Source organism: Sapajus apella, unplaced genomic scaffold, assembly GCF_009761245.1.
Source record: "Sapajus apella isolate SASKATOON/1434 unplaced genomic scaffold, GSC_monkey_1.0 scaffold4, whole genome shotgun sequence".
NCBI lineage: Eukaryota > Metazoa > Chordata > Mammalia > Primates > Cebidae > Sapajus > Sapajus apella.
This window is the reverse complement of record NW_022436944.1, coordinates 57789187-57802312: the sequence shown is the minus strand read 5'-3', so window position 1 is coordinate 57802312 and position 13126 is coordinate 57789187. Positions and strand designations below refer to the sequence as shown.

Sequence of the window (13126 nt, the reverse complement as noted above, 5' to 3'; positions counted from 1 at the left end):
CGTGCTGCATGCCGGGTAAAGCTGGTGCCTGTGGGCGTGCTGCATGCTGGGCAAAGCTGGTGCCTGCTGGGTAAAGGTATTTCCTATGAATGTGGTATCTGCTGAGTAAAAATTTGGAAGCTGCTGGGTAAATATGTGCCTGTTGGTGAGGGGCCTGCTAGGTAAAAGTGACATCTGCTGGGTAAGGTGGGTCCTATGAGTGTGGCTTGTGCTAAGTAAACTTGTTCCCTATGGTCATCATGTCTTCCAGGTGAAGGTGGCGCCAACAGGGTAAAAATGGTGCCTGCTGGGTGGTAGCTCCTGGGTAAAGATGGTTCCTGTGAGCATAGTGCATGCTGGATAAGAGATCCATGTGTCCATGGACATAGTTTATTCTGGTCAAGGGATGCCTTCTGCTGGGGTCCAGTGAAGAAGGTCCAATGTCAGAGAACAAAGCTGTCTCAGAAAATAAGCACTGACAATGCTGCCCTGGCCACCCACAGTCCCCACCTTGGTGGAACCTGGAGGCTGGCTACAGAGTGAGCTGTTACAAGCCAGGATGTGGGCATCCACTTGTTCTTCTCACTACCCCTTGCCACATCTTCCAGTATACTTTTGGCCGGGTAACCCTTCTAGAAGAGCCTCTGCCCTCTGGTTCTGGCCACTTCTCTGTTCATTTACACCCACCTCCCTTCTGTTCCACACATGCCCCTCTTCCAAGGCTGCTCACTTCAGCCACTGCTATCTTCCTTCCTGGATCTTGGTCTTTCCCAAAACATTCTGGATCTGACTGAGTTTATCGCCATAATGTCCTCATTTAGGAGTAGGTATGCAAGATCACTTACTGATAGGGAAAGCCAGTCACTGAGAGTTGCCTGGCCTGCCTAAGCCTGAGGCAGCACAAAGTCTCAATGATGGAAACATCCCTTTCTCTCCTCTTCCAGGCTCTCACCATCAGGGGTGTGGATACCGTGTCCCGTAGCTCCTTGGAGATGTCCCCTTTGGCCCCAGTAACCACCCATGAGAGAAGAAGCAAGGGGAGAAAACGGATGTCTTCAGGAACCGAGGAGTGTGGGGAGGACAGGCTGCCCAAGTCTGACTCAGAAGATGGTCCCAGAGCAGTGGTAATCCCAGCTATGGTTCTGGCTTTTCCAGGGTGGGTCTGGCATTAAAAGTCCACCATGCTAGGCTCCTGTACAGTCACAGCCCCCATGGTTGTTCCCCAAGGAGAGCAGCCTTGAGCCCCCTCCCGGCCCTTCCTGTTTCCCATGGCCTTTCTCAGAGTAGAGGAGCTCTGGGTAGAGGGATAGGGTAGGTTTGGGTGTTATGATATCCCCAACCTGAGGCTAGCATCCCAGCACTGGGGCTGGGGCTGGGGGACAAGGCCACATGGTATGGGTTGGTAGGTGTTCAAGGACATGCCCCTAAGAGCGAGGGGCCATGCCAAGTGCCCCAATTCCTGCTAAGGCCAGGAGACTTCCTGCCTCCTTCTTCCTTGCCCAGCCTGAGCTCTACCTCCAAGCCCAGATAAGCTTCAGGCTCCCAGCTCCAGAGACGTAGACTTGATATGACTAGAGATCCCAGAAGATACAGGATTATCTCTCACCCCACATCCCCTCTTCCAAATACCCCTGGCCCAACCCACCCAGTTCCCGTGTGGCCAACAAAGCCCTCAATGCTCCGGGAAGTTTAGCTGAGGCCAATGGCACAAAAGACAGATTGAGAGCACATGAAGAGCTGTCGTGGTCATGTCCCTTCTCCCCCTGCCCTCAGAATCGCCTCAGCCTCACCCACGGCCTCAGCAGGACATCTATGAAGCCACGTTCCAGCCGGGGGAGCATTTTCACCTTTCGCCGGCGAGATCTGGGTTCCGAAACAGATTTTGCAGATGATGAAAACAGCACAGCGGGGGAGAGCGAGAGCCACCACACATCATTGCTGGTGCCCTGGCCCCTGCGCCAGACTGGTGCCCAGGGACAGCCCAGTCCTGGAACCTCGGCTCCTGGCCACGCCCTCAATGGCAAAAAGAACAGCACTGTGGACTGCAATGGGGTGGTCTCCTTGCTGGGGGCAGGTGACCCAGAGGCCACTTCCCCAGGAAGCCATCTCCTCCGCCCTGTGATGCTAGAGCACCCCCTAGACACGGTGAGCCAGCCCCGAGATGCAGGTGCCAGGGTAGGTCTGGTCTCCCAAACCAATCACCAATGCCAAGTCCAAAACTACTTTCTGTAGGTTTATGCACTGCACAGGAACGTCTATTGTGTACTGCGCTCTGGGTGCGTAAACCTACAGAAAAATCTCTGCCCTCATAGAGTATCCATGCTAATGGGGACAGAGAGATGAAAATCAGAAGAAAGCCACGCATGGTGGCTCGCACCTGTAATCCCAGCACTTTGGGAGGCCAAGGTGGGCAGATCACTTGAGGTCAGGAGTTCGAGACCAGCCTGGCAAACATGGTGAAACCCCATCTCTACTAAAAATGCAAAAATTAGCCAGGCATAGAGGCGTGTGCCTGTAATCCCAGCTACTTGGGAGGCTGAGGCAGGAGAATCACTTGAACTCGGGCAGCAGAGGTTGCAGTGAGCCAAGATCACACCACTGCACTGCAGCCTGGGCAACAGAGTGAGACTCTTGTCTCAAAAAAGAAGAAGAAAAAATGTCTATATGGTGTGTCATGGTGATAAAGAAGGATCACAGTTAAATATGTCACAACCGGTAAGGCCGTCATTACCATCATCTGGAGAAGACTCTTCCAGGCACGAGGGACAGTGAGTGTGAAGGCCCCAAGGCAGAAGTCTGCCGAGCCTGTTGGAGGAGATGCCATGAGGTTGGTGTGGCTGGAACAGAGGGAGCGAAGGGGAGAAAGACTGCAGTTACTGTCACTAAGGTGATTGGAAGGGACTGGCCAGATCACGAAAGGCCAGTCGGAGCATTGGTCACTTAGTCAATCCTATGACAGACTGATGGCTGCCCAATCAGCCATCAGGTGTCCTTGCTGACCCTGGGTCCCCAACACAGTGACCAGAGCAGCCCACCCAGGAAAAAGCTGAATGTATGGCTCAGCCCCCAAGGTCTGCAGGGTGCACTTAGAGAGGAAGCTAGGACCCAGGGAGGTGGAGGATGGCCTGAAGATGTAGGACTCCCAGCCGCATGGCTTATTTTGTGCCACTCAGACTTTTGCTCAATCTGCGGGACTTGGTACAGGTTAATCTCTTTGTGCCTCTATTTTCTCATCTGTAAAGTGGAAATAATACGCCAGTGGGTTGTGGTGAGAACTGAAAGAGTGCAGCTAGGTCCCGTGCCGAGACCCGGACTTCCCTCATGTTGGAGTCCTTAGTACGATCTGTCATTAGTATTAGTGAGCCGGAAGGAGTCAGGCTCCTGGGGCACACTGCAGAATGCCCGCGCCCCACACTCCTCTGGAGTGCAGTGTGAAGGGAAGGAAACTGGGCACCCCTTGGGACAGACCACAGCTTTAGATAGAGCCGGGGAGGCCCTGGCCCATCTGAAGGGTGGGGTGTCTAGCTTCCAGGCAGGTTCAGCCCTGGAGCCTCAGCCTCATGGAATCAGGTCGGCAGCTGGGAGCGCTAATAGAATTTCCTAATCTCATTAAGGAGAAAATCATCTCATTGTACTGCACATGTCAGGAGGAATCTAAGTTCAAGCACTTCATTACCAGGAATTCTGACTTCACCCATTCTCACTTCTGTGGGGCCCATTTGTAACCTTAAAGGGATTAGCAGGCCAAGACAGGGTCATTTGCAAAGTTAAAGGAATTAACAGACCAAGATGGAGACATTTGAAAAGTCAAAGAGATTAGCAGGCTGCAGGCCCCTGGGAATGCCTTCTGGGTTTCCACTGGGTCCCCAGTGAGACATTTCTGCCCAGTTCTAGTCTGAAAACAAAGCACCGTGTTGGGCACACTGTGGGTGCCTCATCAACAAGGATGGGGGGAGGAGCCAGCCCAGCAGACAATCGGGATTGGGAGGCAGGGGCTGCAGACTTACTTAGCCCTCTGCTAGTATGAGAGTGCCTGGTTCCAAAGGCCAGATAGAGGTAGAAGCAGCACACTGAATATCCATTCCTTTTCTCCCTCCACATGTCAGATCTTCATCCTCATTCCCTGTGGTCACCTAGCAAGTTAGGACCAGAGCTGGAACTCTAACCCAAGCATTCTGATTGATTCCAAGAATTTACCTATCCGACCAATATTTATGTAGTGCCAGCCTGCCATGTGGAGTGCCAGGCAGTGCTGAGACTCCAGGGTTATAGCAGTGAACAAAGAAGACAAGATCCCTGTTCCCCTTGGAGTTTATACCATAGTTGGGAAAACAGTAAACTGGCCAGTATTTTCAGGTAGCAGTAAGTTGTGTGATAGAAAGTTGCTAAGGGGAGGATGGGGATAAGGCTTTTAGAATACTCGGGCAAGGCCTCCCCAAGGAGCTAGGTTAAAATTGACAGGCAAAAGATTTTAGGGAGCCAGCCCTAAAATGCAGAGGAATAGCATTCAGGCAGAGGGAGTAGCAAGCGCAAAGCCCCTGAGTGGGACACGTCCAAGGGGTGAGAGGGGCTAACAGGGCCACGTGTGGTGCAAACATTAAAATGAGTTTCATGAGTTAGGACTTGGGCTGTGCAGGACCTCGTAGATCATAGAAAAGTTTGGATATACTGTCAGTAAGATGGGGAGCAGTGGGGTAGAAGGAGTTGTTGAACAGAGCGTGACATTATCTGATTTACTTTGTAAAGGAATCCCTTCTTACTATGCAGAGAACAGAGGGACAAGGAGAAAAAAAGAAGCCGGTTAGGAGGCTGTTGCAGGGTTTGGGGAAAGAGAAGCTGACCACCTGGACTAGGATGGTGTATTAGTCAGCTGTTGTCACAATAATGCTGTGTAACAAACTACCCCAGAAGTCAATCTCTAGCAACAAGACTTTATTCTCACGCTCATTCCTCTGCAGGTTGACTACAATGTGGCCCATGTGGATTAGTTAGCTGGGCAGCCCTGCTCCAGACTGCACCCTGGCTGGGCTTGGTTCCACGTTGTAAGTTAGGCTCAGGGCTGCTCCATGAGTCTTTGTTCTGAGGCCCAGGCTGAAAGGGTGACAGTTATCTGGGAAGCTCTTTTCATGGAGGGTTCCTGGAGCACAAGAGCAAGATAAACAGTACTAGCCCAGCTGAGGTTTCTGTTCACAGCATGTTCACTAATACTCTGTTGTCCAAAGCAAGTTGTTCATGCCCAGGACACAGAAGTTTAATTCAGCCCCGGTGGGAGGGGAAAGAGAGTGCGTATATGCTAAGTGATAATCAAACCATCACAGATGGCAAAGAAGGAGGGGAGAGGTTGGGAAAATTTAAGACATGCTTGTGAGTTAAGCTGGCCAAATTTATGGTTGCGTTGGACCTAGGGCAGTACCACTGCACCAGCCGCCTCTGCCCTCTCAGGGGCCTCCACTTGAATACTTCCATGACCAGGAGCTCACTATCTCCCTAGGCAACATTTCAGAGCAGTCCTGCCGATGGCCAGGATGTCCTTAACTTGAGCCCGGATCTATTTGGTACCACCCCACACCGTTTCTTCTACCTGGGTAGTCTAGACCCATCCTCCCTCTGCCCTACGAAGATTACAGAGTCTTGCTATTGCATGCTGAACAGCTTGGCGCTGGGCTGTGGTCATGGAGGGCCCTGCTGAAGTGAAGACTTTATGGGCCCTCCTTGGTTTTGTGGGAGGCTCCAGGTAAGCCTGGAGAATGCCTGCCTGCCACCTCCCTTCACCAGGGCTGTTTCCAGACCTCGGGTTTTTTACTGATAAAAATGGTGCATGCTTGGTGAAAACAACCCACCCAGTGCAGAAGCACATGAAGTGAAAAGGGAGCACCTCCCTCTCTTTCCCCTCCCCCACAGTCCCGTTCCCCAGATATGTCCACCTTAATTATTTGGCACGCATTTTCCAGATCTTTTTCTTGTTTTTTTTTTTTAATCAAACGTTTGTCTTGGAGATGTTCCCATGGGAGCATACACAGAACTGCCTCTTTCTCTTTGTAGTCGATCTGAGCCCAGGCTTGGAGTGTGTCTATAATTGATTTTAATATGGTTGCTGTTGATTGGTTGTTTTCTGTTCTTGTGGTATTAGGAACAGTGCTGCAATGAACATCATTTATGTGTATTTTTGATGCACATGTGTAATTATTTATGAAGTTAGATTGCTAGATGAGGACTTGGACGGCCAATTTAAACTTTTCTTGGTAAATCCAGCCCAGCTGCCTCCCCAGAAGACACAGCCTCCCACCAGCCACGTCTAAGCATTGCGCTTTGTTCTTCTATTAGCATCATCTTAGAACATGTTAGGTTATTTTTTTTTTTTCAGCTTCTTTATGCTCTTGACTCTAAGAAGCTTGTGGTCAATTAAGACTTCCACATCATTTTTGCGTGTACAAATGTGTATGACAGCATTGGCTCAGGGAGGCCCTGTGAGATGTGTAGCTTCCTGACCACACTCAGGAATCACTGCTGATGAGAGGCAGTGAAGAAGAAAGGAGAATGAAGGAGACAGTGACTGGCAGGCGGGATGGAGGAAGCTGTTAACTGGGAGGGAGTTGGGAATAGAGAATCCCAGCATTCAGTGTCCCATCAAGACCTGCATCCTATCCCTGTGGCATCCCCAGCCTGAGTGTGGACTGGCCACCCCGGTCCAGCAGGACTAGAGCTGGGGTAGGACCCCTTTCCCCGTTTCCCCAGGCTGATGCACATCTCCTGATTGTACTCAGACCACGCCATCGGAGGAGCCAGGCGGGCCCCGGATGCTGACCCCCCAGGCTCCGTTTGTAGATGGCTTCGAGGAGCCAGAAGCACGGCAGCGGGCCCTCAGCGCAGTCAGTGTCCTCACCAGCGCGCTGGAAGGTCAGCACCCCCAGGTCATTTAAACACTCCCCGCTTCTGCTGCAGACACCCTCACCTTTATCCCAGCCTGATCCAGGCATCCGCCATTGGACTTGGCCTGCCTTGGACATCCCCACACTGTCCCAGCCTTCTCTGTCCTGCACAGCCCTGCCTGTCCTTCCTTGTCTTTTCATCTGTTTCAGCTTGTTCTTTCCTGGGAATTACCATGTCTGTGTTTCTCCCCAACACTCCCACATCTGACCTGTCCTAGACACTTATCAGTCTCATTCCACCATCTCCCATCCATAACCACATCTGTCTAGAACCATCCTGTCCTGAGCACACCCATGCCTGTTCTAAGCTATTCCCATATCTACTTCAGACTATTCCAGCCATTCCCACCATGGGCAACTCCACACCCTTCCAGTCTGAACTTGCACCCCCATCCTGGTGTTCCCTCCTGTCCCGGATGAATTCTCATCTTTTCCAGCCTGTCCTTGGCACCCCCTCCATTTATCCTGACACATCCCAGATGTCCACATCTGTCCCTCCCATTCTGTCGCAGGTGTCCACATCTGTCCCTCCCATTCTGTCGCAGGTGTCCTTGTGTCCGAACTTGCCTGTCCCCATTATTGTCTCATCATTTTCAGCCTGCTCTCCCCTGAAGATCCCCAGGTCTCTGCGGGTCCGCTGTCTTGAGCGAGCACACGCTTGCCCTGATGCCCCCGTTTTCCCCACCTCCATCTTGGCTTCCTGTCCCGATGGCCCTCTTCTCTCATATTTCCAGACTAACGAGCTAGGACACAGGCCACCCATTCCCTCAGCCTCCCCTGCCCCCACTGTCCCGCTGTCACATAGCAGCCCTGTCATCTCCCAAAGCAAGTCACAAATCTTTCCTGGAAGTTATTCCAGATACATGTGGCTCAGTCAACAGAATCAAACTAATTCACTGGCTGTCTCCTCAGAGCTGGAGGAGTCTCACCGCAAGTGTCCACCGTGCTGGAACCGCTTCGCCCAGCGCTACCTGATCTGGGAGTGCTGCCCGCTGTGGATGTCCATCAAGCAGGGAGTGAAGTTTGTGGTCATGGACCCGTTCACTGACCTCACCATCACTATGTGCATCGTGCTCAACACACTCTTCATGGCGCTGGAGCACTACAACATGACAAGTGAATTCGAGGACATGCTGCAGGTCGGAAACCTGGTAAGGGCCACCTGCAGCTGGCTCTCAAATGGGCATCCTGGCAGGAGGGGTTCTTGGGCAGCTGGCACGGCCTTCATGAGTAAGGGAGAAGGGATCCTGCACACAGAAGGATCTTTTGGGGGTGGGAATCATTGTGGAAGACGCCTTGGAGAAGGGAGGGAATCTGAGTTGGCTTCTAAGGAGCTGAGGAATGTAAATGTGGAGTGGGAGGGTGGAGTGAAAAGCTTATGCAGATGCCCAGAGGCTAGAAAACAAAAGTGAGTTGTGGCTAAACCTGAAATGTGTGGAGACCTGAAATTTTGTAATCTGTAGATGGAGGAGAGTGCAGAAGGAGGTAGTTCTCTTCTGAACGGAGCTAGCATCAGTGTTGTTGGATGGGGGAAATTGTGGATCGATGGTTGGCTAGAAGGAGGGAAGGAGGGAGGGAGGGAGGGAGGGAGGAATACATGCATGGATAGCTGGGTGAAGTAAATCAGGCAGAGCCAGATTTGAATTCTGACTCAGCTCTTACTAACTAGCTGATCTCAAGCAATTTACTCAGTAATTGGCTCAATAAATATTTGTTGAATTCAATAAATGTGAAATTAGTATGACAATATCAACCTCACAGGAAGGTAATGAGGACTGAATAAGATAATGTGTATAATATGCTTAGCTCATAGATAGACAAACAGTACGCACTCAGAAGAAATGACAGCTGTGTGGTTGTTGTTGTTAGACTGCTCCTGGAAGTCAGGATGTCTGGGCTCTAATTCTGATTTTTTTCCTTGAGACCAAATCAAGTCCTCCCTCTTTACTGTACAGAGGGGGAAACCAAGGCCCAGAGACAGGAGGGGTGACATGGCAGGGGCAGAGTTAGGCATCTCTCAACTCCCAGGGACAGGGCCATATTGGATCAGTCCAGGCAAACAGAGTCAGCCCATCTTTAGCAGATCCTAGGACAGAGCTGTCATGAGCTTCTGAGCCCAGTGGCCTCAAAAAGGAGCTTCTGAGATCATCATTGAGGTTGGTATAGGGGTGGTAGGGGGACTTCTGGCCCCATTTGATCTAAGCTCGCTCTCACTGCAGACCCAGCCTGTCTCAGGCCCAGCTGTTCAAGTGACCCCCATAGGCAGGTAGGTCTCTCGCACTGTGGGATGTGAGGATTTTCTTTTCTTCTTGCTTTCCAAACCCAGGACTCTAGATAGTTCTCTGCAGGGCCTATTCAGATTTTTTCACCAATTTGAGTCCGCTTGCTGTAGTTTTCCTTTTCTTTCCTTCTATGTGTACACAGAAGGGAAAGCTCTGTCTCAGTCTGTAGAAGTCTTACGGCACTGTTGGATGGTCTTCGGATGGTGGTCGTCCAGGCTTTCAATGAGTGTGCTTTATCAGGTTGTGACGATTGGGTTGGACTGAGCAGCAAGTTAGGTGTGAGAATAGCACTGGTGGCTTCACTGGGTCAGCAAGTTGTGGCTGAACTGCAGTTATATCAAACTTGTGATTAAATTACTGATAACAGGCAGTGTAGCTGGGTTATGACTATATTTTGTTCTGTTTGAATAGCTTTATTGCTAGTATGTAAGGTTTTGACTTTATTGCACTTCATATAGTCTAGGTAGTTTAAATATTAAGTGTTAAGAAATAAAACCATAAAAATAAGCATGAGTTAATAATCAGTATGGGAAAAGCCTTTCTAGGCATGCCTCTGAAGACAAATTCCATAAAGGAAGAGATCAATAGATTTGACTAACTTTTTAGCCCATCACACAAATGAAGGTAGAAGGCAAATGAAACTTGTGTCTCCAGCAACATTCTGCACCAGAAAATCTGAAGTCTCCTATTAATAAACAACTTAAAATACAGCAAACATTCTGTGAATTGATAGCTAAGTGCATGAGAAAGTACAGTAGTTCCTCTTATCCACAATTTTGTTTTCCATGGTTTCAGTTACCCACAGTCACCTGTGATGTGAAAATATTAAATAGAAAATTCCAGAAATAAACAATTCATTCGTTTTAAATGGCACGTTGTTTTGAGTATTATGATGAAATCTCACACCGTCCTGCTCCATTCTGTCTGGGGACATGAATTGTCCCTTTATTCAGACTATCCTGGCTCTATATGCAACCTGCCCACTAGTCACTTACTAGCTATTTCTGTTATCAGATAGACCCTTGTGGTATCACAGTACTTGTGTTCAGGTAACCCTTATTTTACTTAATAATGGCTGGCAATACAGATATACCAAAGAGAAGCCAAATACATGCCAAAGAGAAGTTGTTAATCTCTTATTGTGCCCAATTTATAAATCAAACTTTATCAGAGGTATGTAGATTTAGGAAAAGGTGTAGCATGTGTAGGGTTCAGTTTATCCATTGTTTCAGGCCTCACTAGGAGTCTTGTTGGAATGTATCCTCCGTAGATAAGAAGCGGCTACTATAACAGAAACCCCAAGTTCCAAAAACAGAGGCTTAAAAACCATGGCAGTAAACATGTAAAATGGTTCTGTAGTTGCCCTGGGTGGGGTGGGGAGGTGTCGATTTCTATAATCTAGAGGCTTGGATTTTAATGAGCACGTAGAGGCAAGACACTCAACCTTGGGATAGTGTGAGTAGGGGTGGAAACTGAGTAGCCACATAAGAATATGACCATACATTCAGAAAAATGGTGAACCGAAAAAAAAACCTACACACAGACCCTGGGAAATGATAAAGAAGCCCTGTCTCCAGGGCTGGAAAGGAAAAAAAAAGTACACCCTGGAAGGCTTGTGACTATGGATTTGGCCTTATACAGATTTGGGGTTCAGATTTACACCTGAGTAGTCCTGGAAAGTATATCTAAAAAATTAACATAGAAAGTGACCCTACAATGATGTCCTGGGGCCCCTAAAAGGGAACAAAACTTCTCTGGAAGGACACGCCTTTAGTCCAGGTCAAGCTGGATTCCCCAAATTATGAAACACAGAAGGAAATATTCCACCATGAGGAAGAGTCGGCAGACACACACACATGCACACACAATCAGGCTACCCCTTAAAAATCTCACATAGTAGAATTGCTTGATAGAGATGATAAAAATGGTCATCAATGGCCAGGCATGGTATCTCACACCTGTAATCCCAGCACATTGGGAGGCCAGGGCAGGCAGATTGCTTGAGCTCTGGAATTCGAGACCAGCTGGGCAACATGACAAGACCCTATGTCTACTAAAAACACAAAAAATAGCCGGGTGTGCACCTGTGGTCCTAGCTACTTGGGAGGCTGAGGTGGGAGGATCACTTGGTTCCCCCACAGGGCCAAGATTGCAGTGAGCTGAGATCGTACCACTGCACTCCAGCCTGGGCAATAGAGCAAGACCCTGCTGGAAAAAAAAAATGTTTATAATAACTAAAGACATAAAAGAAGGGATTTGAAATATAAGAAAATAATACAACTTTGGAAAAGAACCAAATCTCTAGAAATAAAAATATAGCCACTGAGATTAAAATTTCAAGGGACACATCAAATAGCATATTAATCCAGTTGGGAAGATAATTAAATGATTATGAATTTAGATCTAATAAAGTTTTCCAGAATGTAATGTAGAGATATGAAGAGGAGAAATAGAAGAAAGAAGGAGGAAAAACATATCTGACATTATTTTCCAGATTGTGTTGTTGTCTATATACATCATTTGAGAAAATCTAGAGAGGCTGTTAGAACTAAGATGAGAGTTTCACAATATTAGTGCGTACAGCCTCAGTATTCCAGATAGTGTTCCTAGTCATCATCCACAATCGATTGGAGAAAATAAATTTTTAAAGTTATCACTTATAATCACGATAAAAACTATGAGAAATTTAGTAATAAATATAACAAAAGGTACGCAAATTTCATATGAAAAAATTATGAAACTACCAAAAAACATAAGACACATAAGTGGAGAGATGTGCCATTTTCATGAATGAAAGTGTGAACATTGTAGAGATACCAGTTCTTCCCAAATTAATCTATAAGTTCAATGTAATTCCAATCAAAATCTCAATAACTTTTTTTAATGGAACCTGACAAGATAATCCTAAAACTCATGTGGAAAAGTAAAACAGATCAAGATAAATTAAGGACTAAGGTGGGGGATTTACCATAGTAGTTAAGATAACTTATAAAGCTAAAAATATTATAGTATTGGTGCAGGCATGGAAAAACAGATTGTGCTACAGAATTGAGACCACAGAAATAGAACAATCCATATTCTGTGACTTGATAAATAACAGAGATGGCATTGTAAATCAGTAGGAAATGGCTGGGTGCGGTGGCTCATGCCTGTAATCCCAGCATTTTGGGAGGCCAAGGTGGGCAGATCACCTGAGGTCAGGAGTTAGAGACCAACCTGGCCAACATGGTGAAAGCCTATCTCTACTAAAAATACAAAAATTACCCAGGCATGGTAGTATGCACCTGTAGTCCCAGCTACTGAGGAGGCTGAGGCAGGAGAATTGCTTGAACCCGGGAGGCAGAGGTTACAGTGAGCCAAGATCACACCACTGCACTCCAGACTGGGCAACAGAGTGGGACTCTATCTCAAAAATAAATAAAATAAAATAAATAAATCCATAGGAGAAGGACGGAACTGTTCAATAAATGATGCTGGGAGAATATCTACATGGAAGAAAATCAGTTTAGATCCCTATGTCACATCATATTCATAAATTAGATGTAGGGGAATTGGACTTAACACCTAATGTGATAAAGCAAAACTTTAAAGCTTTTTGGAATAAAAACAGGAGAAAAAGCTTTAAGATATTAGGGTTGGGAAGGCCTCCAACAATCCGAAAAGCTTATTTCATGAAAGAAAAGATTGCTAAATTATAAATTGTTAAAATTTATCATCTCTGTAAAACAAGGGATACTACCAACTGAAATCACTACCACAAACTGGAAATTGATATTATGATAAGTGTTTAACTAGACAGATATGGAATCCAGACAACACTGAAGATTTACACAGCAATAGGGAAAGAGGGACAGTGATAAAATGATGGAAATGACGGAGCCACAACCGTGGACAAAGGAAATGACAGAGCCACAACCGTGGACAAAGGAAATGACA

At 47.6% G+C, this 13126-nt stretch overlaps 1 protein-coding gene across 10 annotated transcripts in view; it reads left to right on the top strand.

Annotated features, from left to right (window-relative positions):
* Positions 1–13126, top strand: part of SCN5A (sodium voltage-gated channel alpha subunit 5) — a 100510-nt gene that overhangs the window by 43625 nt on the left and 43759 nt on the right. For all 10 annotated transcript variants that reach the window (XM_032270613.1, XM_032270662.1, XM_032270625.1 and 7 more), the window contains 4 exons: positions 924–1103; positions 1753–2124; positions 6744–6876; positions 7821–8059. In XM_032270613.1, coding sequence (XP_032126504.1) covers positions 924–1103; positions 1753–2124; positions 6744–6876; positions 7821–8059 — 924 coding nt within the window. The remainder of the gene's footprint in view (positions 1–923; positions 1104–1752; positions 2125–6743; positions 6877–7820; positions 8060–13126) is intronic.